Source organism: Mustela nivalis (assembly GCF_964662115.1).
Source record: "Mustela nivalis genome assembly, chromosome: 11".
Taxonomy (NCBI): domain Eukaryota; kingdom Metazoa; phylum Chordata; class Mammalia; order Carnivora; family Mustelidae; genus Mustela; species Mustela nivalis.
The window spans coordinates 42,332,144-42,353,085 of NC_139030.1; the positions used below are offsets into that span (position 1 = coordinate 42,332,144).

General features: G+C 40.4%; 1 protein-coding gene and 1 long non-coding RNA gene across 3 annotated transcripts in view; one reads left to right on the forward strand and one right to left on the reverse strand.

Annotated features, from left to right (window-relative positions):
* The window catches only part of LOC309843732, a 44,587-nt gene extending 23,645 nt beyond the window's left edge, over positions 1-20,942 (reverse strand). For both annotated transcript variants that reach the window (XR_014300318.1, XR_014300319.1), the window contains exons 1-2: positions 20,720-20,942; positions 17,002-17,039 (exon numbers count right to left, since the gene is read on the reverse strand). This is a non-coding gene — a long non-coding RNA (uncharacterized lncRNA). The remainder of the gene's footprint in view (positions 1-17,001; positions 17,040-20,719) is intronic.
* IFT70B (intraflagellar transport 70B) lies at positions 13,520-16,454 on the forward strand. The gene has a single exon (XM_082689399.1). It carries the CDS (start codon positions 13,779-13,781, stop codon positions 15,774-15,776), a length of 1,998 nt encoding a protein of 665 aa, XP_082545525.1. The 5' UTR covers positions 13,520-13,778; the 3' UTR covers positions 15,777-16,454.

Consider the following 20,942-nt stretch of genomic DNA (forward strand, 5'->3'; position numbering starts at 1 on the left):
TTCTGATTCTTTTTTTTTTTTTTAAGATTTTATTTATTTGACAGAGATCACAAGTAGCCAGAGAGGCAGGCAGAGAGATAGAGAGAGAGGAGGAAGCAGGCTCCCTGGTGAGCAGAGAGCCTGATGCGGGATTCGATCCCAGGACCCTAAGATCATGACCTGAGCCAAAGACAGAGGCTTTAACCCACTGAGCCACCCAGATGTCCCTTAACATTACCTTCTTAATGTTCAGAATTCTTCTTCCTTTCTAACTATTTCTCACCATGCATTTCATGCTATTCAGATGTGCTCTAAATCTCAAATTTTAAAACACCTGGGCAGAAAATATAAGAGAGGGCTGAAAGGCATGCTAACTTCATTAGAAGCCTATTTTAGGAAATAAAAATAATAAATGTGAATGACCGAAGTTTTCAAAATGAACTTAGAAAGGGAATAAACAAACTTAACTAGTCATTTTTGAGGAGTTACTGTGTAACTTCAAATGTTCCTTAGCCCCAAGACTTTCTTTTAACTATAATGACTTTCTAGATTCTTACTTAGCTAAACGACTTGGGCTTAAATCCTCAAAGTGCACATCAGTAAGAAAGTGTCCTAGAGCTCTTGCAAGTTTTATTTTTGTTTAGACCATTACATTGCCTCAGGAGAAAATGAAAGGGTTCCCCAGTGTTCTGAAACCTATGTATTCCCATGTAAATAACTCAATAAACATGACCACAGCCTCCTTTACACTTCCCAAACTCCAGGTCCTCTCACTATGAAATCTTGTTCTGACTTCCATGCCTTACGTCCTTGTCCTATTCCCTGCCTACCCCCCCCCCCGCCCCCATATATCTCTTGGGAAGAATATCACTTCCTGAGGTTGGAAAAGGGTAGCAGAAATGATGCTGCTTTGAAAGTTATTGGCAAAGCACTTCCTAGGTTCAACTTGGCGAGGGAGGCTTTCCCACCCTCCTCCAGCAACCCGCCACTGCCATTTCACACAGTGTACTTTCCACCCCAAATCTAGAGCACTGATCTATAAAGAAGAAAGGGAAAAGCAAGCTGTCTATAGAGTCCTAATTCTTCTTCATGGAATAAAGCAACATGTTACTGTGGCTTTTGACCTCCAGGGGTTGGATTAGATGATTTTCCACATGGTTTATTGCGAAAGGTTTTATTACACATTCACCTCACAGATCCCCCAACAATTTAATTGCCATAAAAACAGCTAACATATGTGGCAGGTTTTAAAAATGTCCATCCACCAAATGGATTTGCTTCTCGTGTGGCCGCCCAGAGCTGGCAGCTTTTCCTCCACACACCTCACTAGGGTTCTAAGCAATAGGGTTAGAGAGTCACCCGGAGGAGCTGTAATGAATGTGGCTCTCAGGAGACAGGAGACAGATTCTATGCTTCTACGACCCTCAGAGACATGCCTTCGTTGCCATTTTTCTTTTTCTATACTGGTGGGGGTTTTGCTTGCTTGTGTTTTTTTCTTTGGGAAGTGAGTTTTTAAAAGAACATTCTCTGTGGGCCATCAAATTTTGTATAGTCGATTCCGCGAACACAAAATGACCTAACAGGGCTCATGGCCACTGTCTTCATGGGCTAGTCCATCATATTCTCCCGAGTGTTCTCATTTGCATGCCACCTACATACCTGTTAGAAACAGAGGGAACGAGGGGCGCCTGGGTAACTCAGTCAGTTAAGTATTAGACTCTTGATTTTGGCTCAGGTCATGATCTCAGGGTCCTGAGATCAAGCCCCATGTTGAGCCCTGCAATGAGCACCGCGTTGGGCTCCACACTAAATGGTGAGTCTGCTGGAGATTATCTCCCTCCCTCTTCCTTTACCTCTTCCCCTGCTGTCTTTCTCTCAAAATAAATAAATCTTCAAAAAAAAAAAAAAAGAGGGAAAGAAATCTAGCATAATCTATTAGAAGGAATGCAATAATTTCCTTGGTAAGAAGTCATTGTCTTTACATCCCATTAGCTAGTAACAACAATACTAAAAAAACCCATATATGGATACACTTCTCTTTACATAACAGATTTTACTTCTCAAAGTGAGGCTGCCTTCTTGAGAAATATTTCAAGGTCTAGTTAATTAATGTCTCCTCCACAGATATCCAATAACCAAGTGTGATTTCTCCCTTGGCCTCTCTTTTGTTACTTGTCATAGATTCCCCTGGCTATTACTGGGCGATCCGAAAAGCAGCCTCATAGAAGTTTGAGCACCACCCTGTTAACAGCAGTGCCCCATTATCCTTCTTCAGTAGTGGTGCCTGCTTTAGCTGCCTATAACCTAGCCTGAAGAGGATACTGCCCATCAGAGGAATGCTGTTATCTATCTCTAGGTACCAGCAAGATTTCCCAAGCTCCAAGTACCAGAAGAAGAAAGCCGAGGAAGGTCAATTAAGCCCTCCTCCTGTCCTGCTCCCTCAGACCCTAGAATTAGGAGTCCCATCCAGGCCCAGTGAAGTCCCTCTTGGGCAGCTCTATCAGTTTCTGGTTTCTAATTTAATCCAAAGGACCACTGAGGGTCCTTCCTTTCTTTATCCTCCTAGTCCAACTGTCATTTTTGACCCTCTCTTCTCTCCCCTTTAGAAACAGAACAGAGAGTGGAATATTGCTTCAAGGGCTAGTAGCAGAATTCATCGGGTGGAGACTCGTATTTGTGTAACAAACACGTGGATAACTTTCCCTACCAAACATGATACCTACCAAACATGTGGATAACACTTTGGCTGTAGCAAGATGGTCCATAGGAGATAGGCTGAATGAGACAAGAAGGCTTACAAAGTGAGAAGAATTTTTGAGTTTCTAGGAGCAGTGCTGGAGGAATAGGGGGCCTGAAAAAGGGGAGACATTGGGAGAGATGAGAAAAGATGATGAGAAGGGATGGCCTAGGAAGAGAGCACGGAGTCTGTAACTCAAGAGAAGAGAAAGTAAGTGAGAAATCCCTAGTGCAGTATATGACTTTTTATAATAGGGATAGCTAATCTTTTCAGTACAAAGTTGTTTATTCTGCCATGGACACCAGATTTTTATTAAAAGGAGCTGACTTAGGGGCACCTGGGTGGCCTAGTCAGTTAAGCAGTCGACTCTGGATTTCGGCTGAGATCTTGATCTCAGGGTCATGAGATTGAACCCTGTGACAGACTCTGTGCTCAGCGCAGAGTCTGCTGGAGATTTTCTCCCTCTGCCCCTTCCCCTGCTCTCTCTCTCTCAAATAAATAAATAAAATCTTCAAAAAGAGCTGAATTAAATTCATTCAATGAAACAAGCTATAGATTTAAAAATGATGATCAGTATGAATTACTGAAGATAATTTTAATTAGTTCAATATATCAAAATATGTCACATATACAGGCACCCAAATAAACTGAAGTTCTTTCTTTATACACAGCTACATACTGTACCTGGGATAAGAGATAGGGTTTTACTGCTTTTCTTTAACCTAATTATTCTCACATACATCCCCCTCCCCAATGTTACTCCTACTTAGTGCCTTGTGGGCGTGGTATATGGGAAAGTGTAAAGAAAATGAGCATCTCCCATATTTGTATAGTTGTAAGAAATAAAGGCTATGCCAGGAAAAGTAATATTTAAGAGAAGTCCGAGTTCAGTGGAAGTAAAAAATCTGAGTATGATACATTGGGGATGGGGTAGCCAGATAAAATACAGAAATGCCCAGTTAGATTTGAATTTGAGATAAACAGATGACTTTTCAGTATATGTCCCAAATATACTTCTCCTTATACTACATGTCTTGCCTGCCGTTTTATTTGCAAAAGCTGGCAATCCTGGAGTAGGGGGATACTGAAATATGTTAGCAGTAAAAAAACTTTTTAGGAGCACCCCGGTGGCTCAGTGGGTTAAGCCTCTGCCTTCAGCTCAGGTCATGATCTCAGGGTCCTGGGATGGAGCCCCACATTAGGCTCTCTGCTCAGCGGCGAGACTGCTTCCTCCTGCCTGCCTCTCTGCCTACTTGTGATCTCTGTCTACTTGTGATCTCTATCAAATAAATAAATAAAATCTTTTTTAAAAAAGCCCTTTTAAATGTCACAGAAGTGATTTGGTACAGTTAATGTCTGGGTTAAATAATACTATTATTATTCTATTCTATTATTCTATTTAGAATCAGGCTCAAAGAAAGCCCTTCACTATGAAACACACAATTTGAATATACCTTTGCAACGTCAACACCTTTAAGAAGATCCTAATGCCATTGACTAGCTGATTGTCTAGAAAAAAAACTAGCTATTCTGTCTTTAAAGGGAATTGCTAGTTAGACCCTTAAACTTATACAGAAACTAATACTAAAAAGGCAAGTGAACAGCCTCCCTTTTGACTCCCTCCCTATAGGATAAACAGAACGAAATGTAGCCTGGGGACCCCTACCTAAGGAAGACTGCAGTTCTTAAGGAGGCCAGCTTAGTCATCAAATAAACAAGTTGGGGGTCCTTTCCCCATTCTCCAACTACCTTGTTTTATCAGGCATCAATAATCATGCTCTTAAAATGTCCAAATCTTATTTTAAAAAAGATCTAAGCCATCCACAGAGGGAGAGTGAAAGAATAGGAAATACTTCTCAATTAAAAAAAAAAAAAAGGTTATTACGAAGGTGCTTAATAAAATACAAGGTAAATGTACTTAAAGTTATAGCTTAAAGTGAAATGTGGGGAACCTGTTTCATTTTTATTAAAGCTGGATTTATTGCTTTGGTTTATTGGTTTATGTTCTCAGAACTTAATTTCGTCTCTAGATGATTTGCCCAAAGGAAAGCAGATGGGTCAGCTGCGTGTTGGACCATACCAGCTAAGGGGGTGTGATATAGGTATTAACTAACTTTGGTCTGTGTCAGCCACTCCCAAAGAAACAAAAAACATTCCAAAAAATCTTTCCAACTTACTCCCAACTTCATCAGGATGAACTTTTTATAAACATCCCTTTTTATAAAAAATGTGCTTTTTTACCTTTGCCGTGAAACACGACCTCTTTCTCTGTCTCCTATCTGCAAGCTTACATCCCACCCATCCTCTAAGGCTCCTGGATGGCATCACTCCACTTCTCTAGCCTGTCAGCTTTCAGTAGGGGCTGCACCACTCTCAGGGGGCATTTTGAATATTTGTGGGGATGTTCTTCTGGTATTGTCAGAAGAACATCTCAGAAGATTGTTGTTCTGGTATTGCCTAGAACTTATATGTATTAAATGACATACTATTCTATAGAAACATTTTCCCTTTATTTCTTCTTCATATTATAGTAAGGGCATTATTTTATGTATTAATTTAAAAATTAGGTATATAAGGAAAAGTAAAGGGCCAAGAGCAGCCAAAATGCTTCAATTTATTTATTTATTTATTTAATTTGGATTTTATTTCTCTATTTGAGAGAGAGCACATATGTGCATGAGTAGCGGCAGGGCAGAGGGAGAAGGAGAAGCAGACTCCCCTGAGAGCATGGACCCCAATGGAGACTCGAACCCAGGACCCTGAGATTATGACCTGAGCCCTAGAAAGATGCTTAACCAACTGAACCACCCTGGTGCCCTGACAGTTCACTTCTGAAAAAGGAAAGTACAGAGGTGGGGTATTGCCCAACCATATTTGGATTTATAATGGAGCTATAGAAATTAAGACAATGTTGTGTGGGTCCCAAACTTAATAAGCTGACAATGGAATAGAATAGAGAGCTCTAAAACAGGTCTATATACATATGAAACCTTGTATATTTCAGAAAAGCCATGTCAAATTGAGGTACACTGAGAGATTGTTCAACAAATGGAACTAAGAAAAGAAGCTTATCCATTTGGAAGAAAATTAGATTGAATCTCTACCTCACAATACACACAATAATCAACTCCCAATGCATTAAAAATTTAAATGAAGAAACAAACTTTTAAAAATATATGTGAGTACAATGTAGCCGTGAAATGAAGAAATTTTCAAAACAAGATATAAAAAGCATTGAGTATAAGAGAAAAGATTAATAAATTTAACTACATTAAACTTGAGTGCTTTACCTTAAAGGAAGTGAAAAGTTACTAACTGGAAGAAGAAGCCTGCAATTCACATTACTGATAAAGATTAGGAAAAGAGTATACAAAGAGCTCCTAAAAATCATAAGAAAAACACTAAGAAGCTAATAGAAAAATGAACAAATATAAGATTGGGCTTTTCTCAAAAGAGAAACTATATATATGGCCAATAAATATGAATTTTGATAAGATGAAGTATTAGAGAGAATGTGGATTTCTAGAATCTCATATATGCTACTGTGGGGATGTAAATTAGACCAACTATTATGGAAAACAGTTTGGGTTATGTACGACATTAAACATCCAAATAGTCTAATGACACAATAATCCCACTTATAGGCATATATACAAAAGAAGCCTTGGACCTGTACACCAAGGAGTATGTACAAATACATACAAATATGTCACAGCATCACTTCTCAAAACAGCAAATATTGAGACACAATCTGAATGCCCATCAATAGGACAGTAAGTAAGTAAACCTGGAATGTTCACTGAATGGTATATAACAGAGTAGTCAAAACCAGTGTACTGCAGAGACATGTGCAAAAATATGGATGAATCTCAGAATTACAACATTACAAGAGGAGATACATGTGAATACTTTTGATAAAGTTAAAACAACTGAAATAAAAATATGTTCAAGAAACTCATATAGATTCAATGAAACTGTATAAAAATGGAACCAAGATGGAGTGTCTGGGTGGCTCAGTCAGTTAAGCACTGACTTCAGCTTAGGTCATGATCTCAGGGTTCTGAGATCAAGCCCTGCATCAGGCTCCTCACTCCGTGGGGAGTCTGTTTGTCCCTTTCCGTTTCCATCTGCTCCTCCCGCAACTCATGCTCTTCTCTGTCTCTCAAATATATAATTTAAAATGTTTAAGTTTTTTAAAAAAATGGAAGAAAGACAACACCGAACATGAGATTCAGGATTTTGGTTAATCAGGATGAAAAAGATAAGAGCATGGTTTGGGAAACATCTCCAGAGTCAGATGTTGGTTATGGTAAAGGTTCTACTTTTTATGTTGGATGGTGCCATCACTGGTGGTTTTTACATTAAAAATAGTTAAACAAATAAACAGAAGACTAGAAGAGGACCATGAATGGACCAATAATGCAGATTATGTCAGTGATTAAGGATTATGACTGATCAGTTCATGTACCTCCTATGACTTTTTTAAAAAGAAGAAAAAAGGGAAGGAAAAAAGGAAGAGAAATTATGTGTATAGGATGTTATATATCATATACAAAATTCATTTCAAAACAACAAAGGCGGCCTTGGAAAATATTTGTTATAAAAGGGTAGAGTAGGGGCGCCTGGGTGGCTCAGTTGTTAAGCGTCCGCCTTTGGCTCAGGTCATGATCCCAGTGTCCTGGGATTGAGCCCTACATCGGGCTACCCGATCAGTGGGAAGCCTGCTTCTCCTTCTCGCTCTCCCCCTACTTGTGTTCCCTCTCTGGCTGTCTCTCTTTCTGTCAAATAAATAAAATCTTGTAAAAAGGTGGGGGGAAAGGGCAAGGTATCTATGATAGAGCTATACACCACCACCATAGCCAAATTGCTGGTTTGTTTTTACTATAAACTCTGAAGCTCTATGTCATGTTGTGCCAACTCATTAGGTACCACACATATTGCCTGGGTTGTGGATTTTCAATGTACTTAAAGTATCTCCCCTGGTCAATGAGTTTCTTGAAGGCTCTGGATTCTCCACAATAATTTATTGAATGAACAAAATATACTATTTAATTTTGTGCTTTAATTTCCTGGAGAAGCAGTTTTAGTCAAAACACTAATTTACACCAGATCATTGCCCCTCCACTTTCTGGAGTTTATCAGGCACTCAGGAATACAGCATCTGAAACATCAGGAGAACATCTATTCCTGGACCCAAATGGTTAACTTAGTTTTGACCTATAGTTATTCAAGCCTAAAATATGCTAATTCCCAAGGAATCTCAACAGCTCCATTTATGTAATAAAAAATAGTTAAAATATATTAAGTACCTACTATGGGCCATATGCTTTGAATAACCTTGAACAAAGAAATTATTTTCATCCCTGTATTACTAATAAGGGAACTGTTAATCAGCAAGGTTAAGAATCTTTTCCATGGCTACATTGTTGGCAATGACAAGACAGGGATTTGACTTCATACGGTTTTATGCTGAACTAGCCTGTCTCTTTCAAAATGTTACTGCTACCTGGGGAACTTTTCATGTCTTCATCAAGTTTTTGTTTATTTCTTTGTTGTTGTTTTGTTGTTGTTGTTTTTAAAGGTCCTTTACAGATAGAAAGCAAGGTCTGCAGGGTTCCATTTGCAGAGGCCAGAGAATATAAAACCATTTCTAAAGATTAAAAGACACAGAAAAGGGAAAGGACCCCTCTATGCATAGAAAGCCAGAGGTTAAAAAACAAACAAACAAACAAACAAACAAACACTTGATGTGCTTATAAAACAAAATAATGTTATTAAATTATTCAATAGGAGAAAGTGACTAAATCAGTTGAAGTTTCTGTATCATCCTCAAATTCTACTACCATTAAGTAGCAACCATCCCTTTCAAAACCATTTGAACTTTCAGTCTAAAGACATTCCCATACATGCAGGCAGCAAGAATCATTAGAATGAATGACCACATCTTAGTGAGAAGGAAACTCTCACTAAGGAAGCAAAGCCACTGGGAGTCTTGTTTTGCACAAGAAGGTTCTGCAGAGTAAAACCCTAAACAAAGAAGGGAGGAAAAGTGCCCTGAGTCTTTGTAAAGATCCCAGGAAGAGATGAAGGGAAGCCATTTAGGAGACTTATCGAAGATCCGGGAGAGAGATGGTGGCAGAAAGCAGAGGAGCAGTAGCAGAATTCGGAAAGAAGTATACAGAGCTGATATATTTCAAAGGCAGATTGTGAGAACTTTATTCACTGGATTCGGGGAGTACAGCACCAGGAGGCTTGGAGAGGCTTGGTTTCTGAGTTGGGTTCCATGGTCCACCAGCACAGGCCCTGGGAGTGTGTTCCATAACTCTCTACAGAGAAAGCCTAAAAAATACTACAATACTTTTGAGACAATTAGATGGCTGGTTGTCAAAGCCATCATGGATGGCTCTCTACTCTTGTAAGCCAGAAAATGCACTCAAAAGCTGATGACAACTTTCTTTAATAAAAATAGCATCTTCTGGGGGCGCCTGAGTGGCTCAGTGGGTTAAGCCTCTGCCTTCAGCTCAGGTCATGATCCCAGGGTCATGGGCTCTCAGCTCAGCAGGGAGTCTGCCTCTCTGCCTACTTGTGATCTCTGTCAAATAAATAAATAAAATCTTAAAAAAAAAAGAAAAGAATAGCATCTTCTGGGGCGCCTAGGTTGTTCAGTCAGTTAAGTGTTTGCCTTTGGGTGAGGTCATGATCTCAGGGTCCTGGGATAGAGTCCCACTGCTCTGGGAAGAATCTGTTTCTCCCTCTCCTTCTGTGTGTGTGCTCTCTCTCTCTCTCTCAAATAAATAAATAAAATATTAAAAAAAAAAAAGAATAGCATCTTCTACCATGGACTTCACAGACCTTTCCCACCCAATTTATTATTTCCATGGCTAAACTACAGAAATGAGAATAAGCATAGGCCATATCTGACTATGAAGGGTAGCAATCTTGGGAGAAAGAAGTGATACTACAAATCATTTCTTGCCTCTTAGAAATGTGAAAAAATGCTCAAATGAAGTGATTTGGGTACCAGTCCCATCAATGCATTCCACAGCGCACTCCAACACTAGGGAATAAATTTTTCAAGGGTAGTACCACCATTATGGCTACTCTGCTAATTCCTTTTTCTAAACCATGTTTTGTGATCTCCCTAATAAATTAGTTTGGATGATAACATCATAAACCTCAAAACAGAAATTATTTGATCAAAAGCAAGATATATGAAGAAGGAAACATATTATGATATAAAATATTAATAGAACGGAACTACCAGAGGAAAAAGATTAAGTCTCAGTGAGGTTAACTTTCTCATCATCTGAGCCTAAATGTTCCCAAGTGTGGCTTCAGCACACAATCTTTTCCAAGAGTCTTAAAAGATTGAACAGATGCTCCTAAAGGTCGATGAACTGCATTACAACTTTGGTACTAATTTATTCTTTTCTTCCCCGTTTATGGGTGAGAGGTGAGAGGTGGTGGAAAGCGGGTCAGTTCTATCATCATCAACAGACACACAGGGACAAAATATCAAGCTGGACTCCAGAGGAATCAATCTGGCTGTCCTGCAGAAAATGGCCCGGACTGGATGGGAAACAGAAATAATAACTTGGCAAATGGTTTTGCAGAAGGTCTTCCTTTATCAAGGAAAATGTTTAATCATAGCTGAGGTTGAAATACTCATAAAATAACAATGTTTACTAAAAAGAAGTGGTTATTTTTACAAGTTAAATAAGAAACAGTCATTTCCAATTAGCTTTATAAGAGAATGCCAAATAGAGTATCAATGGGATTTAATCATCTCATGTTTTGGCAGGGACAAACATGAGCACATGGAAGAGCCAAATATCGTGCTTTTAGCTCCTATACATTTTGCCTAAATGAAATTCTTCTATATGGTCAACATGCCTCTGCTATGCAGCAAAATCCACCCTGAGTCCAACTTTATTTTCTCAGAGCCTAGTTTCTTTCAATAAGGCAATGAATCATTTTATTGGAACTGCCAAATGCTCTCTTATTGCTAGGAATGCTACGATACCCTTACTTTCTGATACATGTTCCCGCTTTCCAAGATTTTGCTGGATACAAAATGATCCTTTATGACATTTTATAATATTCCACCCCATTTATTGCTTTCCAGAATTTCTGTCATTAATTAAAGGGCCTTCTTTCACTACTGCCCCCCCAAACTAATGTATTCCCCAACTGCCTATCAGAGACTAAATAAAAGTCAGTCTATCACAGCAGCAGTGATGGTCGTGCCAATTTCACAGTGTGATTTGTGCACTCATTTCATTTTGAAAATGACCCTTCCCTCCATCTGTCTAAACCGAATGTCCTGCTTTTTGCAAGCCAGGCCTCAGGAACAGTAGCACAGGAAACAAGGAGAAAGACACAGAGCAGCCTCCCTCCTGCCCCCATCAGCTGCCTCACCCACAGAAAGGTAGCAACACAAAGAGGGGACCCCAACTGATGCCTAAAGAGATCAGAGAAATTTGGGGGAGAAAAGATGGTCCATTTTTCATACATTTCCAAGAAGCCATTTGAAGGTGAATGTTCTCATGATACAACTCTGAAACACATGAAAAGATATAAAAGGCAATTTCCCATTTCTATGTTCTGTCATTTTACCTTGATTTAATAGCAAATTACCAAAGGTAATAGCTTCATACTTAAGAACTTAAAATACATTAAGATTTCAAAATATTGAGCCTTTTGGATAATTTTTTTTTTCAAGAGTTAAGTGTCAGTCAGGCAGCCATAAAGGAGAAGACACCCTATTTCCTGATTATTCAGCCACACTAGCTAGCATCCCTCAAACCATGTACCTCCTTTGGTTGAAGACCAGAAAAGGCTGCAGCCAGAGACTGGGTCGAAAGCAGCTTTTGAGTAGGGTTATATAGAGATCTTCTCAGGTGCTTTTTCAGGGAATCTTGAGTGGCCCAGAGACCCCCCCAATTCCTCTGAAATGGGTGCAGTTTCTCCTTTTGCCAGTATTCATGCAGTGAAAGGCTCTTTGTCTAGTTCCATCTAGAAGAACACAAGTTTGGCAAATTTCTCAGCAAGGGAAAAGAATGGTCAAGTACATGAATCAGTTGCTTGACAGTATAGAATCCAGATGCCTAACTGAAATCTCTTTTTAGTTGTAACAGGTGACTAGGAACAACACTGCCACCCAACAATCACTTCCTTACATCTGCTAACAGCTGCAACTCAGGCCAGAAAGCTCCAATTTTACTGCCCAAACCAAGGTGGTTGTTTTAATGGGGAAAATAACAAGCAAAAAACCAAGACACTAGTATTCCCTCAAAACTGAGCTCTTAGGTAATACATACATTGAATTAATTCAATAGTCTCACTTTCCTAATAACTAAGCTTTTGGATATCATGGCTCAGCTGTTCTTTTTTTTTCTCTCTCTCTCTAATAAGCAGAATACAAGGTGATTATTAAGCTTAGAGATAATCTATATAAACAGTTTAATACAGTGCCCTGCCACACAGCTGATATTGGTTCCAAAACGAATTTATAGAACTTATAGGCTACAATGCTACTGAGGCGGGTAAGGGATTTGCACTGAAGTCTTTAATTACATAGCAAAGACATGGTTTTACCTGGACTATGTTTAGCTTGGATTGTAGTGAAGCCAATGGAAATCTGAAAGACTGTGTCAGACTATGAAAGAAAACCCCATTACCCCAGAGGCATTGCATATGATATTCATATCTTACAGCTATTTTTTTCCCCCTTTAGAGAGGGACATACACACACAGCGGGAGAGGAGAATCTTAAACAGGCTCCACAACCAGTGTGGAGCCCAACATGTGGCTCGAGCCCACAACCCTGAGATCATGATCTGAGCCAAAATTAAGAGCCAGACACTCAACTGACTGAGCCACCCAGGCACTCCATAAATTATAGCTAATTTTATTATCTTAAGAACTGTTGCTACCTCACTGGGGTAAGCCAGTTGTGTCTTTTGCTGTTTTGTCTACCTTTGTCTCTAATTTCTGATTGAAAAATTATATTCATCTCTCACAAATTTTAGTCTCCACATCAATATAAACTATGGGTATGTTTTTTATTAGTGATCCATTATAATTATATAAGACAATTATGTTCCTAGTTTTCCACTGTCCCATGAGGGACAATATTAAATTCAAAAGTATTTACACAGATATAGCCCAGAGGTAGTAATATGGAATCTAGAGCATCTATTCCAAATACATGACAAAAGAACAAAATAAACTCCAGGATTTTTTTGTACTGGAACAAATTTCCAGAGATCTTCAAACTAGGAATCCGAGGTAAAAAAAAAAAAAAAAAAAAAAAAAAACCTGAAGTGTGGGAAATTTTCTTTTTATTTTAACTGAAATAAAATCCAATCTTTATCAACGATATCCAAAAACATTAAAGCCTGACAAGTACATGAATCAGCCTCTCTCTCTCTCTCTCTCTCTCTCTCTCACACACACACACACACACACACACACACACACAAATTAAGTAGGTTTGGAGAATTAGAAGAGTTAGTGCAGAGAAACTTGGTCGTGCTTTTATTGTCATCCCACCTTGGAAAAGACCAGGTCATAGATTTTCTCCACCGTCTTTCTATGGTAGTGAAATGTGAAGGTTCAAGGCAGAGGATAGCGCCAAGTGTAAACGCTAACGAAAAAAGTCAGAAAAACCTCACCGCCTGAAGACTGCGCGTCCACCTGGCGGAGACTACGCCTCCCAGCATGCAACGCGGTCACGACCTCGGCAGCGGCGCGATTGAACCAGAGCATGACGGGAAGTGGAGTCTCGGTCTCTGAACTAACCAGAGCAGTTTCTTCTTTGGTAACGCCGCTCACAGTCTGGAGGCTTGGTGAGAGCCCAGACATGAAATACTCAAATTCGTGACTCCTTTCTAACCCTAGTCTGGTCTTCCCCTGCAATGTAACATCATTGGGAATAGACCAAAAAAAAAAAAAAAAAAAAAAATCACAAAAAGAAAAAAACCCTAACTCTTCTTTGTATCTTCCGCTTCCGGCGGGCTCGTTGCCGTGGTAACGAGCACGCACCACCGCGGCGGCGGTTATGGCCGGGCTCAGCGGCGCGCACATCCCCGATGGGGAGTTCACCGCGGTCGTGTACCGCCTCATCCGCGACTCCCGCTACGCCGAGGCCGTGCAGCTGCTGGGCGGCGAGCTCCAGCGGTGCCCGAGGAGCCGCGCCGGCCTGTCGCTGCTGGGCTACTGCTACTACCGCCTGCAGGAGTTCGCGCTGGCCGCCGAGTGCTATGAGCAGCTGGGCCAGCTGCACCCCGAGCTGGAGCAGTACCGCCTGTACCAGGCCCAGGCCCTGTACAAGGCCTGCCTCTACCCAGAGGCCACGCGGGTGGCCTTCCTCCTGCTGGACAATCCCGCCTACCACGGCCGGGTCCTCCGCCTGCAGGCCGCCATCAAGTACAGCGAGGGCGACCTGCCCGGGGCCAAGAGCCTGGTGGAGCAGCTGCTGAGTGGGGAAGGGGGCGACGACAGTGGGGGCGAGAACGAACTGGACGGCCAGGTCAACCTGGGTTGTTTGCTCTACAAGGAGGGACAGTACGAAGCCGCGTGCGCCAAGTTCCTCGCGGCCCTGCAGGCTTCGGGCTACCGGCCTGACCTCTCCTACAACCTGGCTTTGGCCTATTACAGCAGCCGGCACTACGCCCCGGCGCTCAAGTACATCGCCGACATCATTGAGCGTGGCATCCGCCAGCACCCGGAGCTAGGCGTGGGCATGACCACGGAGGGCATCGACGTGCGAAGTGTTGGCAACACGTTAGTCCTTCACCAGACTGCCCTGGTGGAAGCCTTCAACCTCAAGGCCGCCATCGAGTACCAACTGCGAAACTATGAGGCGGCCCAGGAAGCCCTCACGGACATGCCACCTAGGGCAGAAGAAGAGTTAGACCCCGTGACCCTGCACAACCAGGCGCTCATGAACATGGATGCCAGGCCTACCGAGGGGTTTGAAAAGCTGCAGTTTTTGCTCCAGCAGAACCCCTTCCCCCCGGAGACCTTTGGCAACCTGCTGCTGCTCTACTGTAAGTACGAGTATTTTGACCTGGCAGCCGATGTCCTGGCGGAGAATGCCCATTTGACCTACAGGCTGCTCACACCCTATCTCTATGACTTCCTGGACGCCATGATCACTTGCCAGACAGCCCCAGAAGAGGCTTTCATTAAGCTGGACGGGCTGGCAGGGATGCTGACTGAACAGCTCCGGAGACTCACCATACAAGTACAGGAAGCAAGACACAATAGAGATGATGAAGCTGTCAAAAAGGCAGTGAATGAGTACGATGACACTCTGGAGAAGTACATTCCCGTGTTGATGGCCCAGGCAAAGATCTACTGGAACCTTGAGAATTATGCAATGGTGGAAAAGATCTTCCGCAAGTCTGTGGAATTCTGTAATGACCATGATGTGTGGAAGCTGAACGTGGCTCATGTCCTGTTCATGCAGGAAAACAAATACAAAGAAGCTATCGGTTTCTATGAACCCATCGTCAAGAAGCACTATGACAACATCCTGAATGTCAGTGCTATTGTGCTGGCTAACCTGTGTGTTTCATACATTATGACAAGTCAGAATGAAGAAGCCGAGGAGTTGATGAGGAAGATCGAGAAGGAGGAAGAGCAGCTGTCCTATGATGACCCAGATAAGAAAATCTACCACCTCTGCATTGTGAATTTGGTGATAGGGACGCTCTACTGTGCCAAAGGAAATTACGACTTTGGTATTTCTCGGGTTATCAAAAGCCTGGAACCTTATCATAAGAAACTGGGAACTGATACCTGGTATTATGCTAAAAGATGCTTCCTCTCCTTGTTAGAAAACATGTCAAAACATACGATCATGCTTCGTGACAGTGTTATTCAAGAATGTGTCCAGTTTCTACAACACTGTGAACTTTATGGCAGGAACATACCTGCTGTTATTGAACAACCCCTGGAAGAAGAAAGAATGCATAGTGGAAAGAATACAGTCACATATGAATCCAGACAGTTAAAAGCTTTGATTTATGAGATTATAGGATGGAATATATAGTTATGTCTGATAATGTCTTTATAATAATAGTTTTCTATATCTGTATTTTATAGTTGTATCTATATTTAGCTATCATCATCTTTACATTTGTCACATGTTAAACTTTGTACATTTGAAAATCAGATTAGATTAAGCTTATTTTAACTTTGAACTAGAAAGATACATGAAAAATTATTATTTTTACTTTAACTTTTTTACTTCTTTTAACTTTAACCTAGAAAGATACATGAACAATTTAAAACTGAATTGGTACTCTGTGCTTATTGGAACTTGTAGTGCCCATGTTCCCCCTCCTTTTTTATCAGTTGTGCTTGGCTGTATTTAGAGTGTCCCCTGTACAGGGATTACAATTTCCAGCACTATCTTGGCATGATCAAGCCCAGAACAAAGTAGTTAACATAGAGGATTTCTAGGCTTTTAGTATTAAGTTTTAGGGATTGTGTGTTCTATTCTCACAAGTTACCCTCATATTAATTTAAAATGCACACATGTTGCATAGAGTTTAAGATGTTTTGGCAGGGTTTTTCAATATAGATTTAACACTTTCTGTAACCAAAATTCCTTAGGTGATAAAAGTTCTTGTTTTCTTAATGGACAAGATTCAGTGGGAAATCTTGTGCCCTTAACAAAATTATGGTGCTATAGTATAAAGACAATAAACAATTGCTAAAAAAACAACTTTACATAGTTATCTTTTGTTCCATTTGTTAATAATATGTACATATGAACAAGATACACTGTTACTCTTTTTCATAACTCTGCTCTCATTTATTTTATTTATTTGACAGACAGATCACAAGTAGCCAGAGAGGCAGGCAGTGGGGGGTGGGGGGGGTGGGGGACAGCAGGCTCCCTGATGACCAGAGAACCCGACATGGGGCCAGGACCCTGAGATCATGACCTGAGCCAAAGGCAGAGGCTTAACCCACTGTGCCACCCAGGTGCCCCCTAAAAACTTATTTTTAATTCCTACCTACTGAGGATAGGTTGATGCTGGAGTTGTTTCTGTGTTGTAGCCTCTCTGGTAAGGAAAAATCTACACCATTCCCGTGACCCCACCCAACTACTTTCCTACCTCTATCACGATGAAAAGTTCTGAAACCTTATCTGGTAGATTCATAATGCCAGCTGCATACCCACAACGTTCCCAAGGAGAACTCTACTCATTCTGCCTAGGCATTTTATTTTATGAACCATATATGAGCTTTACTATTTGTTTACCTACCTTTTATCCATAAATGTAACTGTCAACCCCAAGTTGACCTGGTTCAGAAAAGAAAGTATTAGGTTGAATTACATGAAATTGCTGTTCTTCAAAGTTATTGACCTACAAAACTAGCAGTTTCTCATGGTTCAATCTGATAGCTTTCAAGTAATAGTGAATCCCTGCATTAATGAAATGACGATTTTTTTTTCTTCCAGGAGAAATCCCTTATGTGCAGCATAAACCCTTTGCAGCATGACTTCCTAGGTGCTCAAATTCTATTAGATCTGTTAGAAAATTTGGCCTACCATAAAGTCCAATGGTTTTAAATTTATAAGCATTTTTAATCTTAATTATAATTATGTATAATATCATTTACCATAGATGTTTGATCCCATGTTTGGAAGACAATGTTTAGTGACTTCAGTGCATCCCACAGCACAATTCTATCTCTGGGAAATGGTCTTCATTTAACAACTTTTATACTAAAAGTATTGCTGCTGCTTTGTGCAGTAGCCCTATGTGCCTCTCAATCTCCATAGCCCCTTAAGATTAGGAAAGTAAATGAACTGAAATCTTATTTTCAATAGCCATGTTAAAATTCTGATGTTTTTGCAGCTTTCTTCTATTTTTTTTTCTTTAAAAAAAAATAAGGTGTAAGTAATGCTAACCACCCAAAAGCACATGTTTTCCAGATTCCCTTTTGCAAATAGCCTGGCCTTTATTCAGTCACATTTTATTTACCCAGGTGCTGTGTGTTTGTGGTTTGCATGTATGTGTAATTTAGCTTTCCAGAACATAAAAAGCTTTTCAGAACAGTTTTAACCCCTTGCCACTGGGCAGCTGGGATTTCCTGGTTAGTAATGAATCAGGAAATCCTGACTGCTCCTACCTCTGCGTAAAGGAATAAAGGTCAATCACGGCATTTGTCCTCTTCCTTACCCAGGCTCTCTGGAGAGGCACCCCTCAGATTGACAGACTGCTGCCTGGAAACAGCAAAGACTCTTGAACCACACCTACGGAAGCTGCACTGTCTTCCGAATGTTAGAGGAGACTGAGGACATTCCTAACTCTTCAGACGTTACTGCCCTTTATTTTTAGGAGATGTGTGTGTGTGTGTGTGTGTGTGTGTGTATTTTTTTTAAAGATTTTATTTTGTCAGAGAGAGAGAGAGCATGTGCACAAGCAGGGGAAGCCACAGGCAGAGGGAGAAGCAGACTCCTGGCTGAGTAAGGAGCCCAATGTGGGACTGAATCCCAGGACTCTGGAATCATGACCTGAGCTGAAGGCAGACATTTACCAACTGAGCCACCCAGGTGCCTGGGGATATATTTCTTTTAAATTTACCTTGGAAGTACTTAGCTCTGCTTATTGATACTATGACACTAACAAATGGCTTCACAATGGCTGTATTTTGCCATTTAACTGAAGGCTTTCATCCCTAAAGCTCTGATGAAAAGTTTTGTTCTATGCTCTTACAACATTATTAAGTGCCAAAAGCATTTTTTTAATTTCATTATTTTTATCAACATATAATGTATTATTTGCCCCATGGGTACAGGTCTGTGAATCGCCAGGTTTACACATTTCACAGCACTCACCACAGCACATGCCCTCCCCAATGTCCATAACCCAACCACCCTCTCCCTACCCTCCCACCCCCCAGCAACCCTGTTTGTTTTGTGAGATTAAGAGTCCCTTCTGGTTTGTCTCCCTCCCGATCCCATCTTGTTTCATTTTTTCCTTCCCTGCTCCCCAAACCTCCCACCCTGCCTCTCAAACTCTTTGTATCAGAGAGATATAATTGTTAAAATCACGTTTCTTGACAAAAGGATTTCTGTATACTTCTAAAGCATTTACTCCTTTTTCTTCATCATGTCTGCATGGTATATTTTACAGGAATCAAAGATTAAATCCAGTATTTTATAATCCTAGTCAACCCCCCATCTCCACATATTCAGAATATAAACCTGTTTGTACCCAAGTAGTTATTTTCATTTTCTCAGGCATAAATAAGAACTTGATCTTTCCATGCAGAACAGCCAGCAGATTCCCTTGATCAGTGACATGACTGCCTGCCAAAGGATTCCAATTCCTCCTGACAGCCTTCTTTGAATCTGGCCTCAGCTGTGGCACGGATATTCACACTAACTCCATCTGTGAGGTCAGATGCATAGTGATGACCTCTGATCTACTTATAAGAAGCCAGGAACTAGGAGAACTGTGGGGATAGAGGGCGGTCACCGGGCAATGAAATCATAGGAGATGATCACACTCTCTCTCTGCAGAGTGAGACAGGAATACAGAGGTATGGCCTCCCAAACCTCAGAGGAGCTCCTCAGATCAAATCCATATAGAACTGCCAGTGATAGGTTCGGCCCCAGATTCTAACAATTTGTTTGTGGAGGGCTATGGGATTGATGCCCAGATAAATAAACTTACTAGAAAATGTGAGGTAAGAAAGGGTAAATGAATCTTGGCTTGGGCCTATTTCCACACTGGAATACGAAAGGTTAGCAGTGCTGGATGTCTGTCCAGTTAAGTAGGGTATAGCTACTTAAAGTACCTAATTTTAAAAGGATAACATCACCAAAGCGAAACGTTTCATCTCAAGTGAATGCCAGCATTTTGAATATAAGTTTTTGTCTTAGGTTCCTTAGTCTTTTTCTTAATGGCTATAGGTCTAGATCTAGAAATACCTTAAAGATTGTGGTTTCTTGATGGTATTCTCTGACACACTAATTCCTAGCAACGGTGTGACTTGCAGCTCACAATCTACTGTTCACTAACTGCCTCTTATCCTTTGTCTTGTCTCTGGGACTAAAGTGACATTTGGGCTTTTTTGTATTCACTTATTGAGCTGTACCCAGAGTATTAAACAGAACATTTTGTGAAGAGCCAGTAACTCTGGGTTCTTGGCTGTCCAACCACAGAAGCAGAATGACTGTATCCACCAGATTCTAGACTTCTACTTTCATTCTATCTATAAAATACATGCAACTTTTGTAGTATCCAAATGTAGCTCAAATCCTTCAGCAGCAACTTGAATTCTTAAATTGGCAGTTTTAAGCAATTGTGACTTTCCATAGATGGGCTCTAGATTATAATAAAACATTTCCTTAATCTTAACAGTTCTTTCAATTTCTAGTCTCTTTATAGGAAGGTATAGAACTTATAGAAACAGCTATTCTTACATTTTTAAGTGCAGCTCAAAGGAAAATAGCATTAAAGCTCTAAAAATGCAAATTTATTAAGGCCATCAAACACAGCACTTCCTTTATAAGTTTCATATTAAATCTATAAAGTTTCCAATACAGGACTTTGTGGATTAAACATTTACAGAGCAAAACAGTATCTGAGACAAAAGATATCCTGGTATTTTCTATGGTGTGTAGTCATGAAGACAGTGGCCTTCACTTTGTAGCTAGGAGAGACCATTTCCTTACTTACGTCCTCCTGCAGAGAGCAATGACTATTTATATAGTCTATATGTAGAATATATATACAATCTACTTTAAAAGCAGAAATTGAAAATATTATATTTTCTATTGAAAATAGAAATTCTGGATATGTCATAGATACGGAGTACAAACAGCCTAGAGCAGTGAAGCAGCCAGCAGAGGCGCTGGATTTAGTTAGACTCACAGCTAGTTACTTATGAACAGTTGATGTTACCCAGCCTCATTAAACCTGTTATTTCACCAGTAAGGGGAAAAAAAAAAAGGATAATACCACTCACCTCACAGGATTTTTATAACAATCTTTACCTCTTGTCTAGGGTTAAATCTCAGCACAGTGTCTGGCTAATAAAGGATGAATTAAAAAGTAAATTAGTGATATAATCATCATTTCTAGGGTAGTATTCAGCAAAAATATCCAGACTTAATCAGAATCACCAAGTTAGAAGGGACCTTAGAGATTTTCATTTTACAAAAGAAATGGGTTCCAAATAGGGAAAATGA

Bases quoted from the DNA above. Each gene is read 5' to 3' on its own strand.
- IFT70B (XM_082689399.1), top strand. From the start codon at position 13,779: ATGGCCGGGCTCAGCGGCGCGCACATCCCCGATGGGGAGTTCACCGCG.